We start from the raw sequence: 20593 nt of genomic DNA on the forward strand, positions 1-20593 counted from the left end.
CAAGTTGGGTAACGTCATCCTATCAAGCAGCACATTAGTACAGCACATCCTAACAAGCAATGCATAGGGAAAAACACCATCCTATCAGGCAGCAGTTAGGAAGTAAACCATACTATCTGGCAGTGCACACCAAGATATGATCCTGTAAATGTATAATGAATGTAGTGTTTAACATCCCTGCGGACTCTAGGGGGTCTATATATGAAGCATCAATTTTTTCTGGTCGAGTTTTAGAGGGAAATCTCATTTTTAGAGGAAAAAGATTTTTTGTGCTCCAAGGCTGCTAAAAATCCGAATTCGAAATACTAACCTGTTGCAATCATATAAAAATCAATGGCAGATGTCCCTTTTTACAATTTGAAGATGTTTCTTGCCTCCATCCCTTTTTAATGCATTTTATTCATGAAAAAGATGGTATAGAGATTAAATTAGAAATAGTACCTAAAGAGCCTGTAACATCAACAATTACTATACGTTCATACAAGGGTACATTTCTCCTTTAGCCAGGTATATCACTCTACATGTAATATAGCAATGCTGTATGAAACGTTATACTTCCCAAATGACCACTAAATAAAACAAAATATTTGAATGTACACACCTATTTAATTCACACATCACAAATTAAATAACCCCTCCTACTACATCCAGTATTTCTTCTGTATAGTGCATACTACTTCAGTTGCAAGCTGGATTAAAGCTCACCATACAGGGTTTAACATTGTCTGTCACTCCTGACCAAGTCTGCAGATTAATGGGCCTATAATGTGTATAGGGCCTAAATAGTGGCATCCATGATTGATACATGGAAGAGGGCTGGGCGGATATTAATTCGGCTGCTTTAATAATACATAGTGCTATGTGGTCCTCTTATAAAAGGTCTTCATAGGTCCTTGTTATGATATGAACATTGCTGTGGGGAACAACAACTACATTAGCCTCATGCTTACCCCCTACATTGGTGGTTAAATCAGGCAAAACTATACTTGCCAATGTCACTATGTATCATAAAGATCTTTGGAGCTGTTGAGCCTACATTTACCTAAAATAATAAAACATAAGATCAGCAAAAGAGATAAGCATAAAATTAAGTTAAAAAAAAAAAACCTTTTATTTTAAATTAGAGCATAATACCTAAATACAATCCTATGTTCTATGACTCACTTTTTTAATTTTTTTGTTATGCAATCTTTAGGGAAAGTATATTTTTACCAATCAGCAATGTTACAATTAAAATGTTGGATACAAATTAATTGAGTGGTGAAACTACCTTGGTAGCAGGCCGCTGGCCAACATGTTACCAGCCCCAAGTTACCAGCCCAAAATTACGGATCATCCTTGACACACCAGAAATTGCAGGTCACTAGCCGGTGACCCTTGATTAAGCATGTGTCAGGGAAGCCTGCAATTTCACATGGGGTATGGTAGGGTCCAGGGCCTGGATGTTATGCCACTGAATTCATACAAAGCAAACAGCTACATAGCTGTCTGCTTGCACAGTGAATTACCGTCCTCATTTTGTGAAATAGTAGTGCTTGCTGCTTTTTTGTGCTCAACATGTTCAAGATATTCAACAAATCCATAAAACACAATTGCTATTAACAGCACTGCCAGTAAAATGTACAACTTGACAGAGACGCATAAAAATGTACTATAACCATAAGCTATAACAAATCCCAAAGACTCCCACAGGCGATAATTGGCAAACGCTGCTTCCTTGTGTTCATCAAATAATACCCCATAGAGAGCTGAAAGACACAATTGTAAATAATTCATTGTAACAGACATATTGGTGATCTTGCTTATGGAAAACTGACAGATGAATGTCAATGTATTAGTTTGTGCAGCTAGTGGGAGTGAATATTTGTGAAAACAGTTCTCACAGTTCCCTTTTCACCTTTATGGGCATCTATATCAAAGGACGAAAACAAAGCAAATTCTATTTTTTTAATAATGTTTTTATTTAGTTTTCAAAATTAACAGAATCTGCGGACTGAACACTGGTTCGTTTATCAAAATTTGAAAGTGAAAAGAAAAGTGCAACATAAAAATAAGAAGTCACAGTAGTAGGAAACAAATAAAAGGGGTTCAACATACTGTAACATAAATGTGCCTCTAAAATCCTAAATAAGCAAACGGAGAGCTGGGGAGTTCCCCTTTGCTGTACTGTAGGGGACTCTATAGGCAAAATATGCCCCTTATGCCCATGAACCTATATGCTTGATCCCATGCTCTTGATGAATGGTGCTCCAAAATGTTCTGCTTTTTTTTACAATATACAAACTGCATTTTCAATGTAAGAAAAATTTCAAATGCTCAAACTGCATATTAGTTAAACTTACCATTTGTTTGTGTCTGCCAAATGGCATCTGCCATGCCCCAGATGGCTGGGAATATGAAGAACACTGCAAAATCATTTGGATATGGCTCCCATAGAAGTAGTGCGATTACGCATGCAGCATTAGATACAGCAGCTAAATATAAAAGTAAATTATATATTATATATCATTATATATATTATAGCTTTATATTAATAAAATTTTAAAAATCTATACATCTAAAAGAAATCATAGAGCTGCAGATTGTTTATACAAACTTTTTAAATTATAGATATTAATTAGATATTCCACCTAAACTATTCACCTAGGTACTTATTTGTCATTTAATTCTGTCAATTTCGGGTCAATAACCTTTTATCAACTTTATAAAGGGTATCGACCCGAAAAACATGTCGTGTAACCACAACCTGGAATAAAAGTTTTGCAGAGAGTCTGCTGGAGTTCTCCTTCCTTTACTATTTTGATTTACTCATATAATATCCCACCAAAGTAAATAAATATGAATATGAGTTTATTACATTGAGGCTCAAAGTGCTCTACAGTTTAACAACTAATGCATATTATATGAATATGATTTATGACTTTATGTTCATTCAGTCATTGGTCAATGGATTTTGAGTCTGCTGAAGATAGAATGGACTTACTTGAAGCAAGTAGTTTGCAAAGTTTTAGTCTAAATAGCAAAAAGCTCAGTATGCAAAACATCTTATAGTCTAATAATCGTTGGTATTTCAAAATGCAAATAATATGCATTGATCGTTATTTAGGGGGTTGATTATCAAATGTTGAATGTTAGAGTTTTTTATAAAAAAAAAAAACTCAAATCGCTCGAATTGATCAAGTTTTTGGCCAAAACCCTCAGAAAAAAACTTGAACAGCATGAAGGCTATGAACAACTTCAAATGGTTCAACGAACCTCTGCCATTGACTCCTACATGACCTCGACAGGTTTTACATGGCGTATTTTCGGATTCAAGCTAGTTTTAGGGTCGGTATAATAAAACTCCAAAAAATTCTAGTTTATTTTTAAACCAAAAATGTGAGTTTTGACAATCAACTCTCAAACTTGAATTTTCATGAAAAACACAACTTGAATCTTAATAAATAAGCCCCTTAATGGGTGCATTTTAAGGTGTTTTCGACCAGATAAGTAGGATTTCCATCATTCCACAACACTTGATTTCTTTATCTTTTTCATGCTAACAGCATATTCTGAACTTAAGGTGTGCATAAAATCGGCCAGATATCAATCAGGCAGGTTTGTTTTTCCCACTGGGACAAGGACCACATCAGCCCTTTGATGCAGTCCTCTCTCGATGGCCTGCATTCACCTTTTTTATGATACAATCGTTGGCCCAAGGGTCAAAGGAAAGATCCTCTTGTTTGGTACCCCTTCTACCGTACCTCTCTACTCTGTCTTTCTTTTCATTTAAAAAGAACTCGAAAATGTAAAAATCTCAAATTTTGTTTATTGAAAAACTGCCGCAAAAATTTGCTGCAGAAAAAATCATTTCAACAAAAAAGTTGCAGAGACAAGAATCTTGCAGAGACAAAAAAAAGTCGCCATGAGAAAAAAAACCCCATTAACTTTAATGCATTTGGTGTAAGAAAAATTGTCAGCCACGAAAAAGAATTTTGTGTGTAAAAAAAAAATTGACTCCCATTGACTTTAATGTGTTTCACGAATTTTTCGCAGATTCGCTCATCACTACTTAAATTGACTTCTAAATAAAGTCACCAGCTTTTAGATGCTGAATTGTTATATTACAGTTGTTTGCACATAATAAATTGTGAATATTCAAGTTTCTGAAACTCTAATTTGACAAACAAAACTCACAAATCATGGTAAAAAGTTTAGTTGGAATGTTTATAAATCTGCCTCTTAGAGTTTTGTTAATTTTGTAAATGTAATAAAAATATTTCAATATTTAAAAAAAAAACCTCAATAGGGAGGTACAAGGGTTTTGCATATAGAATTATATTTTGAGTAATAAATAATAAAAAATGCAAAAGGTTATACAAAAAGGAATGATATGAATGTTGGTGCCATTTTATTGCAATAGCCCTTTATTTTAAGTATTAGTGCACTTTGAATGTTTCCCAATAAAATGGTTTTAGTTGTATCTTACCCAGAATAAAAAGACATATCCTTCCTGTATATTTGGAAAGTTGTCCGAACAACAACGAACAAACTGCGTTGGTTGCTGCAAAGCAAATCATTACATAGCCAACAAAATGGATCCCAAGGCTGCAGGTAACATATGACTAAATAAAAAAAATACACATAAAAACAAAAATATACATTATTCTCTCCAATTCTTAATCAAAAGTTACAAACATTTTCTAATCTAAAATTTTAATTAAAAATGCTGAGACTAATGAAAAACAAACAATAAGAGTTAAATTGCTCTAGGGCAGCTATCCACAGCAACCAATCATACCTTGCTTATATTTTGTTACTTGTACTAAAATGCTGAAAGTTAATTGCTGATTGGCTGCTCTTGCCAACTGCATTTGTGTAATTTTGTACCTTTGTTAGTAAAAGAGCACTACTAAATTTGTCTTGTAGTAAAATTGGAGCAGGTAAAATGAACATGGTAAACAGAATCATACCCATAGAAAATTGATTGTAAAACATAATGAAAGTAAAAAAAAAAATATATATGTTTTTCTATTTTGCATTAAAGAAAGGGGTTACCATGTAATAGGTATTCAACTAGAGGGAAGATTAGTATTTTGGATGAGTATGCTCCTTCCTTACTTCCTTACTCATTTGCATAGTATTGATTGTTTTGCTAGTCACTGTAGCTCACAGACCTATTCATCTACTTCTACTGAACAATCCTGTGGAATATGTTTGCACTTTATAAATATATGTTAAAAGTAATACAGGTATGGGAATCATAATCTGGAAACCCGTTATCTAGAAAGCTCCAAATTACATAAAGGTTGACTCCATTTTATCAAATAATCCAAATTTTTAAAGATGATTCCTTTTTCTATGTAATAATAAAACAGTGCTTTGTACTTGATCCAAACTAAAATATAATTAATCCTTATTGGAAGTAAAACCAGCCTGTTTTAACGTTTACATGATTTTATAGTAGACTTAAGGTATGAAGATTCCCAATTACAGAAAGATCCATTATCCGGAAAACCCCAGGTCCCGCGCATTCTGGATAACAGGTCCCATACTTGTACTATGAACTGATTTTTTATGGTTTGTGTACATGAGCAGGACCTACAAAGGAATTTCTTGTGTTTGAACTGGGCACAGTAATTGTTGGCCTTTCCTATCAAACAAACAGATTTAAATCATATGGCTCCATAGCTATATGTTTTTGTAATTATTTAGATGCCCCAAATGAAACTTTAGGGCAATGCTGATTGGCTAATGTATACTTGAAGAGGTGAGTGGTGCAAGGTTATAAATAGCGCCACGTGCCTGGAGTAACCGCATAACACAAAAGTAGGGCAGAAGAATCGTCCTTTATTACTAGAATTAAGGTTATTTCATATAAAAACTATATATATTGTAGCAGCATGAAGAATATCAAGAATTAATTTCATAGGCTTTTGGCTTGGAGATAAGGCCGAGCCAATTTAGCAAAGTTATTGGCAGCTTGAGTTTAATGATTAAGGCAGGCTCGGTTATTTACGGTAATACCAAAATGGAACAATTTTTTGTTAATAAACTGTGCAGCCATTTTCCATCCTGTTGTCATTTATTATCAATTCATTTATTTATTGTTGTTCAGTAAATAGAAAGGTTGACAGATTTTGTGTCAATGCTGCATATCCTCCCCCACACATCAAGATAAAGGTGATCATAAAGGCATTCCTACAGAGAGTATGACTGCCTTCTATTTTACTGCCTGACTTGAAAAGAAATTGAATTCTACTGTATTAAGACATATGGACTCTGTTAGGACTGTGTGCTCCTGATGAGAACAGTGTTTCCTTAATAACCATCCCTACAATGTTTTCCTACAAAGACAGAATAACTGGCTTTTCATAGACAGGCATCTGTATGCCAATATGACACGTGACCTATGGGCCTTTTTTCTTTCTTTCCACATGTTTGTGTGCCGTGGTTCGTTTGGGTGCACCATGCATTGTAAGATACCAGGGGCCGGCCCATAGTAATTAAAATGCCAATTTTCCATTTAGGATTACTACTAAAAAAGTATATTCTTATGAAAATGGTTTATATAGCTAAAGCAGGGTTTTTACATGCAAGCTGTTTTATGCAATATATTTTTATAGAGACCTGCATTGTTTGGGGGGTATAGAGTATATTGTAGTATGGACACACATGGTATCAATTTTCCAACATGTAGAAATCATAGATTAAAATATATATTATTGTATTATTACTTTTGTATAGTCACCAGAAAGAAATCCTTGTTCAAATCCACTGTACATTGTTAAGGGGATAAGAAGACATTGACGTTTATCTTTAAGATGTCTGACAGTTGCCAAGATCTTTTTGGAAAAGGATTCTTCCTTAGTTCCAGGTTTCAGCTGATCTGTTCTCAAATTGATGGTATCCAAGAAAACAGCGATAAGTATAACAGCTAGTACTCCACTGCCTACAAAATATAAATGATTGTGTGTTTGAAATCAGTTTAACATTTTCAGTCTTTAACTTTAGTATCTAAATAAATCTTTATATAAACTATATAAGCTTTATATAAAAAAAATATTTATGCCCTGCCTTAAATACTGCATAAAATGAAATCATGCAGAACTGCAGAAAATGATAGGGTTTGTTTATGAGGGACAACAGCTGCTATAGAGGCAGTAGGTCCTGCCCCCCATGTGGGCACAGGTGGGGACTGATTTGTTCACCAATAGCCAATCACAGCCCTTATTTGGCACCACCCAGGAACATTTTTTCATGCTTGTGTTGCTCCCCAACTCTTTTTACATCTGAATGTTGCTCAGGGTGAAAAAAGTTGGGGACACCTGCTCTACATCATATTGAAAAGTAACTCAAAGGTGAACAAACCCTTTAAGTATGTCAAGTTCAATGGAAGGAACCTACCTGTATAAACTCCTAAAAGAGTATATATCAAGCTTTTGGTTGGCTTTGTTGTCCCAGTTCCATTGCCAAAATTGGTACCTGGACAGTCATTTGCACCACATTGTGAATAGTCAGTAAAACTGTCATTTGAGCCTATAAAAAAAAGTCAATATATTAAACCCACACACAAAACATATGTACTGCACGATCAACGTAACTATAAACTAGGGAAACAAATCTTTTTTTCAAAGAATAATTCAACTCTTCAAATATAAATTGAGTTATGTGAAGATACAATGCGTCACACCAAAGGCAAATGTTTTCACACTGAAATTAATGGCACTGTTGTCTTTCCCATCTGTATATTAAATTACCAGTAACATAAAAAAAATGTAAAAAAAAATTCATTAGAATACATCGAAAAAAAACAAGAAGACAAATTAAGCTTTTGAATTGCAAAGTCTTTATTAAGCACTCCTCTTCAGAAAAGGCGACATGGCGGGGATCCATCATGTGACCACTCAATTTCTCCTCCCTGGCTATCTCCTATAAAGAAGGCAGGGAGGAGTGCCGCATGATGGCTTTCTGAAGAGGAGCGCAAGCAGAGTTTCTTCAATGGTGGAAATTGAAGAAAGGCTATATGGAACAGGTTAAATAGTGGATAACATAACACCATTATGTTCTACAGAGCTTATCTGCTATCTGCTGAGTAACCTGAGCCTTTTCTACTTTGAGTGGCTGCCCCCACTGCTACACAGCAGCTTATTTATATAAACAATAGTAGTGTTTCTGAAGCAAACACACCAGTTTTACCAGTGCAGGGCAACACCGCATTATATTTTTATTACTTTAAAACCCTTTTATTTGGGGGCATAAGGAGCAGTGACAAATACTGAGAGATAGGTTAGATGTGGACAGGTAGGTGGGGATGTCATAAATTACATGGAGGTACAAACAAATAAACTAGTACCAATATGTCAGTAGTGGTCATACAAATCCCCCTGCAGAAGTTGTGTGAAAAAATCCCTTTCTTTAAAGTTATTGTATCAAAAAGTACTCCTTGCACTTCTGTTCTCTTGCACCAGCTACAGCCTTCACAAATCTTTAGATGGCTGATTGCTGCAGTACTTCAATACAATCATTTATGCGTTTGTTTCTCACTAAGGCTAACCTCGGTAAGAAACAACCCCCCCAGCCTTTCAAAACTTGGAGGAGCCACCGGCTGTCTAAAGACATGTGCAAGCTGTAATTTGTGTGTGTGTAGGGAAGGGGACACTGATGTGCAGAATATCGCGTTAAAGTATAGTGAAGGGAAGTTTCTTTTTTTGCAGTGGACCTGATAATGGAATTTAATTTTTTTGACTTTACATCTCCTTTTAACTAAATAGGGGGAAAGGCTCATGTTTATACATCTAATAAGGTCTGTATAATACAATAGGATTAGTTCTTAAAAAGGGTCAAATGTCATTAATGGCTCTCCACAGGGCTATAAAATCAAATCCTCTCATATAAACTAGGACATGTTTTGACAACAAATAGTATATTTGTTGGTGCTTGATAAACAGATATTTTTTTTCACTTTATGTTATTACTGATCCTAATGGATTGCTGCTGACATCTCTAGACTAAGTGGCAGCAGCCACATAGCAGTTTTATCTGACACAATATGAATATGAGTCTCAGCCATCTCTGCATTGTAGCTGTGGCTTTTGCAGAGTTGCAGTGAACCAACAACATTTAGCTTGTAGAACTTTCTTCACAGTCATGAAACTTGTACTTCAGCCTTCTCAGTATTAATGGTTTCAGGTTAATATATGCAAGGTTGACGTTAGGGATGCATCAAATCCACTATTTTGGATTCGGCTGAACCCCCGAATCCTTCGTGAAAGATTCGTCAGAATACCGAATCCTGCTGAAAAAGGCCGAATCCTGTCCAAATCCCGAACCGAATCCTGGATTTGGTGCATCCCTAGTTGACATGAAATGGGAATTTTTTTTTTCTTCTCTCTTTCTGACGTATGGAAGCGGTTTTGTACGACGCAATCACTGCCTGAATTTGTTTTTAAAGGGTATCTGTTCTAGCCTAGGCACCCCAGCCATTTCCTTGGTGTGGGGGGGGGGGGTACTGGGAAAGCTGCCCTTGCTAACTAACCTAACTGCTTATAACCGCTGAGATGAGCTATTTGGCCAAACCAGCCACTAGCTTGTGAGACATGCCAACCTGCACCTACCAAGCCTTGCCAGGAGAAGGGCCTTGATTTGTGGTATGGCCATCCAAGATGTTATTTCAGGCCAAGAAGGCCTGTACCATTTCTTAGCCCAATTTTATAGGCACCAGTTCTTTGCACCTGTCCCTCTCACATAATCTTCCAGGGGATTAAACATGCCCAACCTTAGAGGTTGTTGCCTTCTAGTGACATACTTCTAAAATGCATATACTCCTGTTACATATGGGAAGAGCTCATACAGGCATCCAGGAAAAATAAACATGACCAGTTGTGAAATTAAATTTTAACCTATAAAAATTGTTTGGTATTCTTACCTGCAGGATAATTCTGGCCAAAAATCAAGGATGAAATAAGGTTTCCCCACACACCAGATGATTGGAATATCAGAAAGAAAAGGCCAAAGTATTGATTAACAATATCTTTTGCAAGCTTTCCTTTTTTCTCTGCATAGCGATTTCCACTTTCTGTCAAATATGTGCATTTTGCAGCCCACAATGGTGCCCCTCCAAATCCTAAAATTAAAGATGTTGGAATAAGGGTATACCTAAAACAAAACAAAAATGTCATTGTATGTGTATATATAAATATGCAAAGCTTCGTTTTTCGAAGTCACACAACGTTTCCTTGTGAAGTTTGTCTCTTTTTCTCCATGATTTTGGTGGTGTTGTAAATGGGTAATGAACTGATTTCAGAAGACATTAACCAATTAACCTTTAATTTAGGCACATGAAAGCCTTATAAAACAAGAGATTTTTTACAAAAGTTGGAAATCACTGTTAAACATAAAGAGGAATTAGTGATATTTAAACAAAAGAAACTGGCAAAGGTATAGGATGATTATACATGATTACAGTATATGATTGGCTGACAGGACAAGTTGAGTTAAGTAGACCTGCAATATAGAGGCACCACACGGTGGCAACGAGTTCTCAAGACATCTCAGATGCCTCTTCTGAGTCAAACAGTGAACCTAAATGTGGTCGGCTTTTTCTTAGGGGTAAAATCAGGGTTCAAAAGGAGAAGGACGCGAAAATATCAGGACACAAAAATATACTATCATGCAAGCTGCAAATTTAGCTGACATGCCAAAAATGATGGCCACCAACATGGATAATAATGCACTTCAGTAGGGGATGGGGGGACTATTCATTGAAGCCAAAAGTTAAATAGTTGGGGGATTTAGTTCCCCTTTATATCCTAGTATGTTACTTGCTTTGTGGGTAACAATAAAAAGCTGTTTCTGGGCAAATAAACAGTCAATATTTGTCTCCCTTTGTGATATAAGGCATTATCTTGCACCCAACAACCACCCCTATTGTTTACAGTTGGATAGTAATTCTGCATGTGTCTCTTTTTACACTTTTCTGTATTTCTTACTAAATTAATTACATACAATAAATGTGGATCTTACCAGCTGGCATAGAAGTTTCCAAGGGAATAAGTAATATAGCAACACATAGAAGCAACAATGGTCCATTTGCAGCCTATCTTCTTAATAACAATAGGTGGAACGAACACAGAAGATACAATAAGTGCAGCATAAATTACACTTAGGGAAGCAACTCCTAAGCCTTCATCTGAATTGAGACTGCTCTGTAACAATAAAAGTAATATGATCAGCTACGTAAGCAATTTTATATCACATTTTTATAAAACCCAACTATCTGCATATTCAGTAAAATCCAAAAATTATGTAGTAATACATTTTATATATAAATCACTCACTGCCACAGAAAATTTAAAGCACTGACAGGCCTGAACAAAAATCCCATTTGTAAATCCTGGCAGCCCCCCTGAAATATTGACATTACTAACATCACCCTGGTTAAAGGGGTAGTCCACCTTTACGATACATTTTTATATGGTACACAAGGTCCTATTAAAAATGCAATCTGGCTGACGAGCGTCACTGACCCTGACAAATGATTGTTCCTTATCTTTTTATTCAGGTAATCGAATTATTTTCCAGTGAAACCACATCCTGGTTTCTAGAGTAAAGTTGGCCCTGTTTATTACACCAGACTTCCCATTTACAGCACTGTCAGATAAAGATACTGTATATGCACATACAAATATCCAGGCCGAATTTGTGGAAAGGCCAAGGGCGGTAGAATTTTAGGGGGACCAGCATCCTGCCCAAACACACCCGCATTGGTTCAGAAACACTGGGGTTTTGCAGGAGATACAATAGTTTTTAAAATTTCCTGTGCACCAATCCCCAGTACTCTGGACCCAATGCTGAAAATTTGCTCATGTGCACAAAGGAAGTGGAGGGGACTGGGGGACGATGAATGACAGCAGGCCTAGGGGCATCTGCTATGTAAATCTGGCCCTGCAAATATCAGTGCATTACATGATTTCTCTTGTGATAAACTTAACAAACAGGTGTCCGAAATTAACCCATGAATAAAATTACATGCTCACTTATCCTTTATTCATCTAGGTGGAATTATCTCTCTCTTTTTTTTTCAATTGGTTTTTGCATTATTTGGCTTTTTCTCTTTCCAGCCCTCAAACGGGGGTCATCTAAAAAATAAATGCTCTGTAAAGCTACAAAATTATTGTTATTGCTACTTTTTATTACTCATCTTTCTATTCAGGGCCTCTCCTATTCATATTCCATATTGAGACCCTACCTACTAGATTATTGAAACTGCAAACTGGAGAGCTGGTGATTAAAAAGTTAAATAACTCAAAAACCACAAAGAATAAAAAATGAAAAACAACTGCAAAATGTCTTAGGATATCACTCTCTACATCAAACTAAAAGTTAATCTAAAGGTGAACAACCCGTTTAACTCAGTCTAGCACTCCAGAGCAGCCAATGAGATGATTGCTTTCAATACTCCTTAAGGATAACCATATGTTGTCAGGCTTGGATCTACAGTAAGAGGGCTGATCAAATCAACAGTGCCCTGTATAGCCCTCTGCATCTAGCACCAGATCTCCAGTCTGACACTAAGCTCAGCAGCAACACTGAGTTCTAACATACGTCTGAATCATTACTGATAAATATTGCATGCTATTAAGAATTACAATTGTGACTATTATTAAATAAATATTACATGTGATATTTTACCAAGCTGTATTGAACATTACTGCTCTGTAAAATGTACCTTTCTTTTAATATACCAGCTCCACATTATTTTGTATTGTTTAGAACTCCATTGTCTTAACTTTTTTTACATTACATATCTATATATATATATATATATATATATATATATATATATATATATATATATATATATATATATATATATATATATATTTATATATATATATATATTTATATATATATATACATACACACACACAAACATATATATATTTCTAATGTATAAAAGATAAATTTTTTATATTACTTACTTGCAAACTCTGAAGTCCCCCAAAAGCTGTAAACAATAGCAAAAACCCAAAAGAAACAATAAGGATATTTTTAATTTCTTTCATTTCAGTTCTTTCGTTATACTCAGTGTCCTTCTTATAGGAATAGTTCTATTTCGCCTGTCTTCAAACTCAGTATTGTAAGTGAATCTCTGCAATTCAAAACAACCAATGTCAATGTCAATATGTGAGGCTTCCGTAGTGCTGGAATTGAACTTTAAAAGTTCTGTACTGTTAATCATTTACTAGTTACACATCAAAAAGTTCAAAAGGGCATATGGCAAATTACTTAATTAGATAATGAGCAATTGGTCTAGCTAAGGGGCATATTTATAAAGCTGTGTAAAATTGATATACTTTACCTAAAAAAAGCGCAGAAAGTTATATATATATAAATGACATATTTATAAAACGTCGTTATTGCCCTTGCATGCAAATTAATGCAATGCATCATAATTGTTGGTATCATCCATTACTAAGCACTATTTATTAAACTACTGTATTTTTAAATACCACACTAGCACCTTAATTTATACCTAAACCAACTGAGTACTGGCAAAATCCATTTAAATGAATAAGACAAATTCAGACAAAGACATTTTTGCATGAAAAGTGATTTAAAAAACATTGACGCCTCTATCTAGAGTTTTACACTTGGCTACAAATATGCAGAATTTTACATTGTCAATGTTTAATACATTTATGTACCATTGAAAATATGGCCCTCCGTGTTTTATTGCAGTAGAATGTATTCTGTGGAGGAAAAGGTGCTGCGGAAAAAAAACTACCCATAGACTGTATTTTGCATGAAAAAAGTGGGGGAGAAAAACGCCCATTTACTTGCAATGCAGTTCACTTATTTTTCTGAAAAGCTACAGGACATATTCTCTCATCACTAAAGATAAGTAACAAATAACGCTCCACCACTTAGATAAATAAACAAAAATAATTCACATTTTAATGAGAAATACAGGTTAGCCTGAAGGACTGCCAAGTGTCCCAATGTCTTTTTAGTCTTATCCACATTCCAATTGCCTTTATTATAGCATTTCTCATAATAATCATTAATAGATATTTCCAAATGGATGGTTTTGCTCTGAAGAATGGAAACTGTTTTTTCTCTTTCTTCTAAAAGAAGCAAGCAGAGAAAGAATCTCCACAAGTGACCCATGCTTTCAAGACGATTTATCTTCTAGGTGACTCCAACAGGGCATCCTGCCCACTTTATTGATTAATGTTGCATTAATAACAGTAACCTTGTATTTCCTTCTTTTATAAAAGGCACCTAATATTTTCATGAATCTATTTATTTTACCTACCAGTACAACCTAAAAGAAAGAAAGAAATTTCTACAACGTAGTTGCCATGAAAAAGACACTCTGTACCTGAAAATAACACCTTCTTTCTCTTTATTTCAATGAGATGCCCTTGTATCATCTGGGAAGATTTTTTCTGGTCAGTAACCTTCCACAGAGCTTATTGTATAGCCTCCATTATATATTTATACAGTATGATCTCACCCCCCCCCTTAAAGGACAACAGGCAATTGGTTTTGCAGCCCCTCATTTCCTAGTGATTCTAATTTTTTAATATGGGACCCTGGGTCGTTGCCCCTCATCCCAGGGGTAGGCCTGGAAAAAATACTGGCCTTCCTATATATATTTATCTTTTTTCCCTATTAAAAACATTGGGATCAACCATCATTTTTACCGACTAGGCTGGTAAAATACCGGCCAGGTGGCACCCTTCTGTGCAGTGCAGCATGGCAATTTTATCTCTATGGCCAGCATACAAGATCATTTTGAAGGGCATCTAAAATGTTGGTACCACACTCTTCTGAAAAAATAAACTAGATTGGTGTTTGTTCTTCAGAGTGTGGGTTACAGGTTAAGGTGGCCATACATGTTACAATTACAATTATCTTTCCTGAGATTGTTCATTTTCACTACGCTAGAGCTGAATCGTCAGCTATGCAGGTTGAAACAATAGAATTCTACATCTATCTGAAGATTCAGCAGTAGCCCTTTGTCGATGTTCGGTGCACAATAAAAATGTATCTAATTATCTCATCTTATCATTGCTTCCTTCATATGCACCTATTATCTTGAATATCCAAGTGCCATTAGTATTCACAGAGAATTCAGAGCAATTATAAATGCTAATAACTTGGTCACCCCTACTGACCCTCTTATATTATGACTACTCCTTTTAGGCTACGGACACACACATGCGGATCCTTGGCACGTTTTCCGCGCAGTCCGCGCAACGGTCTTTAAAAAAAAGCTGAATGCTGCATAAATATGCTTGTGGTTTCAACTTTTAGCAATGGCATGCTATGCTAGTGCATTTACACTGTGGTTAGCTAGTGGCGCGAACCTCGCCGAAAACACGGCAAGTATCCACATGTGTGTCTGTAGCCTTAGTGTTCTAGCAGCTGTTTTACACAGCATCTGTTGTAGATCTTCTCCAGCTGATCAAAAGGAGGAATCTTTTCTGGATGGACAATTTGTTCAAGCATTCTTCATTTAAGTGTTTATTAGCACAAAATGCGTAAGGCTAACACTAGTTTCACTTAAAAAAATTAGAGTTTTTTTGTGCCTTTTCACGATTTTCGGGTGTTTTACGATAAATTTGAGGTGAGTTTTTTAAGCCTATAAATTTGATATATTCAAGGTATTCAAGTTTTTTTGCCGATTGCATTCGATTGAGATTTTTACATTCAGATTTTTTGATAAATAAGCAAACATTTGAGTTTACATGCCTGGTTTGGAAGACTGTTCTTGCAGTGCCTGTTCTACATCTATATGGTTTCTTGTTTAAAAAGACATGTTTACTTTATTTTGATTTTATAGACTCACTTTTTGAGGGCAAGGTTGCTCTTTGGGACATTTGTTCTAACTCCTGGATGTCTGAAAATGTGTAACCTTGCATGTTTTATTGTAAAACTTCAATAAAATTATGGAAACTATATGGTTTGTTCCACTCCCTAAGATGAAGGCTGAGAGTGGCAACATGGACCTCTTCCACTGTATGGTGAGTTACTGTATTTACTAATGAACCCCTTCCCAGTGCTTTCATACCTCAACATCTTATCTGCAACACAAATCTTGGATATGGCCAACTATATATTACAGCTATATGAACGGTTTACAGATTACGTTGGAGCCAGAACCCTGTTTTTCTTATGGCAAACTATATATTCAGATATATGACCATGTCTGAAAGTGGCCTTGTTACAAAGATGTTGCACAACTTTTATGACTGTTGGGACAAATTTAATTAAATGAAAAATCAGAAAATAAAGACAAATGTGCACAAGACCGAAGGCCAAAATCATGTCTGCTGTCACTAGGTCTTTATAAAGAATGGGAACATTTTTGCTTTTTGAATTTCTATACGAATTGGTGCCATGGCTTTTTTTTTCATTCCTTGTTTATTCATCTGAATATATTTGCCCTTGCCAGTATCTATGTTGAATCAATGTTGTATTGATTAATTTATCTAATTGCTATGTTATAAAATAAGCCATTTGAATCAGTGCCAAGATAATAATTGTAGCACTTTGATCACCAAAGTGTTTGCAAGCAAAACCACTGCAAATACCTGAAACCTCCAGCCACTGCTACCAGTTCTTCTTTGTAGGATTGGTGTAGCTTATTGCCCATGGCAGCAAGTATCACAAAACAAAATGGACTGAAAGCTTTACTTTCAGCATGCCATAAGCACCTGCCATTGCGCCATTTTGATCATTCAGTGAAGTGAATTTCCAGCAAAGTGAATTTGCAGAAGATCAGCAATCTAGCTTAGCGTTTGTGTAAAATGGAAAAGTGATGACACCAATTAATTTTTTTAATTAACTTACATTTAGAAAAAAATTGAAAATACAAAAAAAGCACAATTAGTGATATTCTATATCTTAATGAAAATGACAGGTTTTGCTCAGGTGAATTACTCAATTAATGTATCTTTTTGCTTGCCAAACAAGGTATAGCTTGAAATGGCACTTGTTGGGTCAGGGCGGGAGTCTCCAACATTTTTTTACCAGTGAGCAACTTTTAGATGTAAAAATAGTTCGGCCCAACGCAAGCATGAACAATGTCCCTGGGTGGTACAAAATAAGTGCTGTGATTGGCTATTTGGTAGCCCCTATGTGGACTGGTAGCCTACTGGAGCCTCTGTTTGAAAGTACACCTGGTGTTTATGCAGTTAATATTTGACAGGAATTCAAAAATAAGCACCTGGTTTGAGACCACTGAGAGCAACATCCAAGGGATTGGTGAGCAACATGTGCAATATAAATAAATAGCTATCACCCTGTACATTTTAAGCTGGGGATTAGTTCTCAATGTTTCCTGTTATACAAATATTGGTCATTGTCATATTTGCTTTCAGTGGAACTCTGTTTTAGAGAGATTCAGTTTTAGGTGGCGTTGTGACACCCAGAAGCAAATAGCAGAAAGGCAATCTGTAACATGGAAATGACAGGAGTAGATAGGTAGATCTGGATATCGTCTGCATAGAGAAGTAGTATAGAGTGAGAACAAGAGAGGGCATTAGACAGAGCCTTTAGGAACTGCAACAGAGAGAGAGGGAATAAGGTGGTAGCTAACCAGATAGCAGCTACCTGACACCTCTGCTGAAGGATTTGTTTGCATTGCTAAAAGCCCCACCTAGTGGTAGACATGAGAATAGCACCAAAGCAGGAAACCCTCTGCTTTTTCCTGCTTGGGTGCTATTCTCGTGTCTACCACTGGGGAGCACTTTTAGCACTGCAAACGAACCTAGGGTAGTGGTATATTACAATGGGAAGGGGAGAAACAATCCCATCCTGAAGTGCTGGCTCCTTCTCAAAGCTCAGTATCAGGCACAATGCACTGAGATGGCTGCCTCCACACTAATATTACAGCTAAAAAAAAAACCTTTTATTTTTAAAAAAAAATTAGGGATGCACCGAATCCACTATTTTGGATTCGGCGAACCACTGAATCCTTTGTATGAATACCGAACCAAATCCTAATTTGCATATGCAAATTAGGGATGGGAAGGGGAAAAAAAATTGTACTTCCTTGTTTTATTACAAAAAGTCACGCGATTTCCCTCCCTGTCCGCAAATTAGGATTCGGTTCGGCCAGGCAGAAGGAATCGGCCGAATCCGAATCCTGCTGAAAAATACCGAATCCTGGCCAAATCCCGAACCGAATCCTGGATTCGGTGCAACCCTAAAAAAATTAGAAAGAATTCAATCAAATTCAACTCGAATTTGATTCGAGTTTGCGGGTCGATCCTATTCACCCAAATTTTTTTTTTTTTTAAATGAATTTGTATTTTTTTTTTCAAAATTTGAGTTTATGGGACTTTATGCAAGTTTTTATAAACTCCCATAAACTCTAAATTCGACCCTTGATAAATATGACCCTTAATATGCATAAATATGCCCCTTAATTTGCCAAGGAAAAACAAAAAAATATATTTTTTTTTTCCAGGACAATTTAAACATTCTAAATCTGCTTCATTTTGTAAAGTTTCTCTTCTGTAACAAATATCACCTCCAGCAGCCAAATTGTGGAATACTTGTATTGCTTGATCGGCATTAACTTGTTCCAAGCATGTTTCAGACATAAAATTCACTACACAAAAATGTTTTGTTTCCTAAATCCGCAAGTGCCAATGTAGCTTTCTATAAAAGGATTAGAATACAATAGAAATGCTGTGTTAGGTGTTATAGAAGGTCATGCATACTATACCTATTGTTTTAGTCACAAGAAATCTATGGTTTTTGTGCATCCACCTGCATTTATGCCTGTACCATTTGTAGCCCCTTTATTAAAACGTACAGTAAAACTTTAGACTCCCATACACCAGAAGCAAGCTCCAGCTAAGACCTCAAAACCGACGCCAACCTGCCCTCCTCCTGTGCATGCCCATGCAAATTTACCTTCTGTATGCCACGATCGCGGGTGGGGGCACTCACAGTCTCCAGCAGAGAGTTGGCCTGGGTTGGCAGGGGCCATTAGGGTTTTTTCCACAGTGTCCTGCCAGCCCAATCCAATCCTGGGACTGAGATATAAATCAGTGTACAAATGGTCAGCCCACATGCAACACAGATGGCCAGGATAATATTTAATGCAGTAAAGTGCAAAAATCACATTTCCACATGTTGCACCAGCATTAATAACTGAGGTCATACAGTAAAACAGCAATTTAAGAGATTGGAAAATACTGCCCACCACTAATAGTTGGGCATATAAATCCACAGGACTATTTTGAAATGATAGCATTACTTCAATATTTCCAAGTTTAAATGAAACATTCAAGTTCTTCAGATATGGGCAGCACTGAAGAAAGGTGGCAGTTATTATAATAAAGATTGCATTATCTATCCTTAAATGTAGTGGCCCAGAAGCTGCTGGGACCACAGTAACATTTATTTAAGGGCCCCTTGAGTAGATCATAAGGATAATCTTTGTCACAAACATATATTGCTCATCAGTTAGAACCCTACTACACTTTCAACATGTTTGGCCTCTTCAATCACAGGATTGCCCTAATGCTACTTTCCTGGTTACACTTCAAATAGACATATATTAATATAACTAGACGGTTGGCCTGGTCACAGAGTAAGCATATCTTTATCTGATGTGGCCACTCATATGATTAGCTTCTGGAGTCAATCCAGCAATTGTTTCATACAGTGCAGCTATTCATCCTGCTTTGATCAGGTGATGATGATGAGAATAAGCAGAACTGTGAACTGTGTGTTAGCCTGCAGTAGCAGTTGAACATTTAATTGTCCATAAGGTTCCTTCTGGTGCTTCCCTTACTCCTTAAGTTGGAATGTTTTTCAAGCTTTCATATTGCAATATAAAATGGACATCGCTGTAACAAAGGTCTCATATTGCATGGGCTGTATAATCACAGGATAAAATTAAAAAGTGTGAACTAAAGTTCAATGGAGCATAAAAACAGATATTCACTTACGTTTTGCCAGTTTAAGTTTTGCATAGCACTCGTGAGCTACTGAAGATCCTCTGCTTAATGGAATCAGGCCAGCAAGCCAACATTAGATTACATACTAACCACCTCTCACTTCTCATTGGCTGACTGCCCCTTATGGTGGCCCTTCCCACTTGTCATAAGAAAGGATGTTTATTTCCAAATTCTCCCTACAGAATTTGCATTACAAATATTTCTTGGAATTCCAAATTACAAAACATCACCTTATCCGGAAAACCCCAGCTCCCATTTAATAGCGCCGTTGCATTTTTCCTAAATTCCAATGTAATAGCAGATGCATGGTACTTAAAGGAACAGTAACACCACAAAATGAAAGTGTTTTAAAGTAATGAAAATATCATGTACTGTTACCCTATTGGTGAAACTGATCTGTTTGCTTCAGAAACACTATATAAACAAGATGCTTGTGTAGCAATGGTGGCAATTGAAAAAATGCTTTTCAGCCCTATCTGGCATTAGCCTACAGGAGCACATTACAGTGATCAGCTATGCCAGGATAAATATCTCATAGCTGTCTTCGTGACTTAAAAGGTAAGTCTATTATGTACCAAATTTCTCAAGAGGATAAAACTTTTGCAAATCAAAAGAGGTCTAGCTTT

General features: G+C 36.1%; 1 protein-coding gene across 1 annotated transcript; it reads right to left on the reverse strand.

Moving 5' to 3' along the window:
* Nucleotides 1-524: 524 nt before the first annotated feature.
* unc93a.2.L (unc-93 homolog A gene 2 L homeolog) lies at nt 525-19998 on the reverse strand (the record flags this gene model as incomplete). The annotated part of the gene is given in 9 exon segments (NM_001093376.1): nt 525-1748; nt 2343-2474; nt 4469-4604; nt 6717-6931; nt 7387-7518; nt 9908-10137; nt 11005-11186; nt 12963-13132; nt 19959-19998. Coding segments are annotated over 8 exon segments (1383 nt in total). The 5' UTR covers nt 13047-13132; nt 19959-19998.
* Between the last annotated feature and the right edge of the window lie 595 nt (nt 19999-20593).

This window comes from Xenopus laevis, chromosome 5L (genome assembly GCF_017654675.1).
Source record: "Xenopus laevis strain J_2021 chromosome 5L, Xenopus_laevis_v10.1, whole genome shotgun sequence".
NCBI classification, from domain to species: domain Eukaryota; kingdom Metazoa; phylum Chordata; class Amphibia; order Anura; family Pipidae; genus Xenopus; species Xenopus laevis.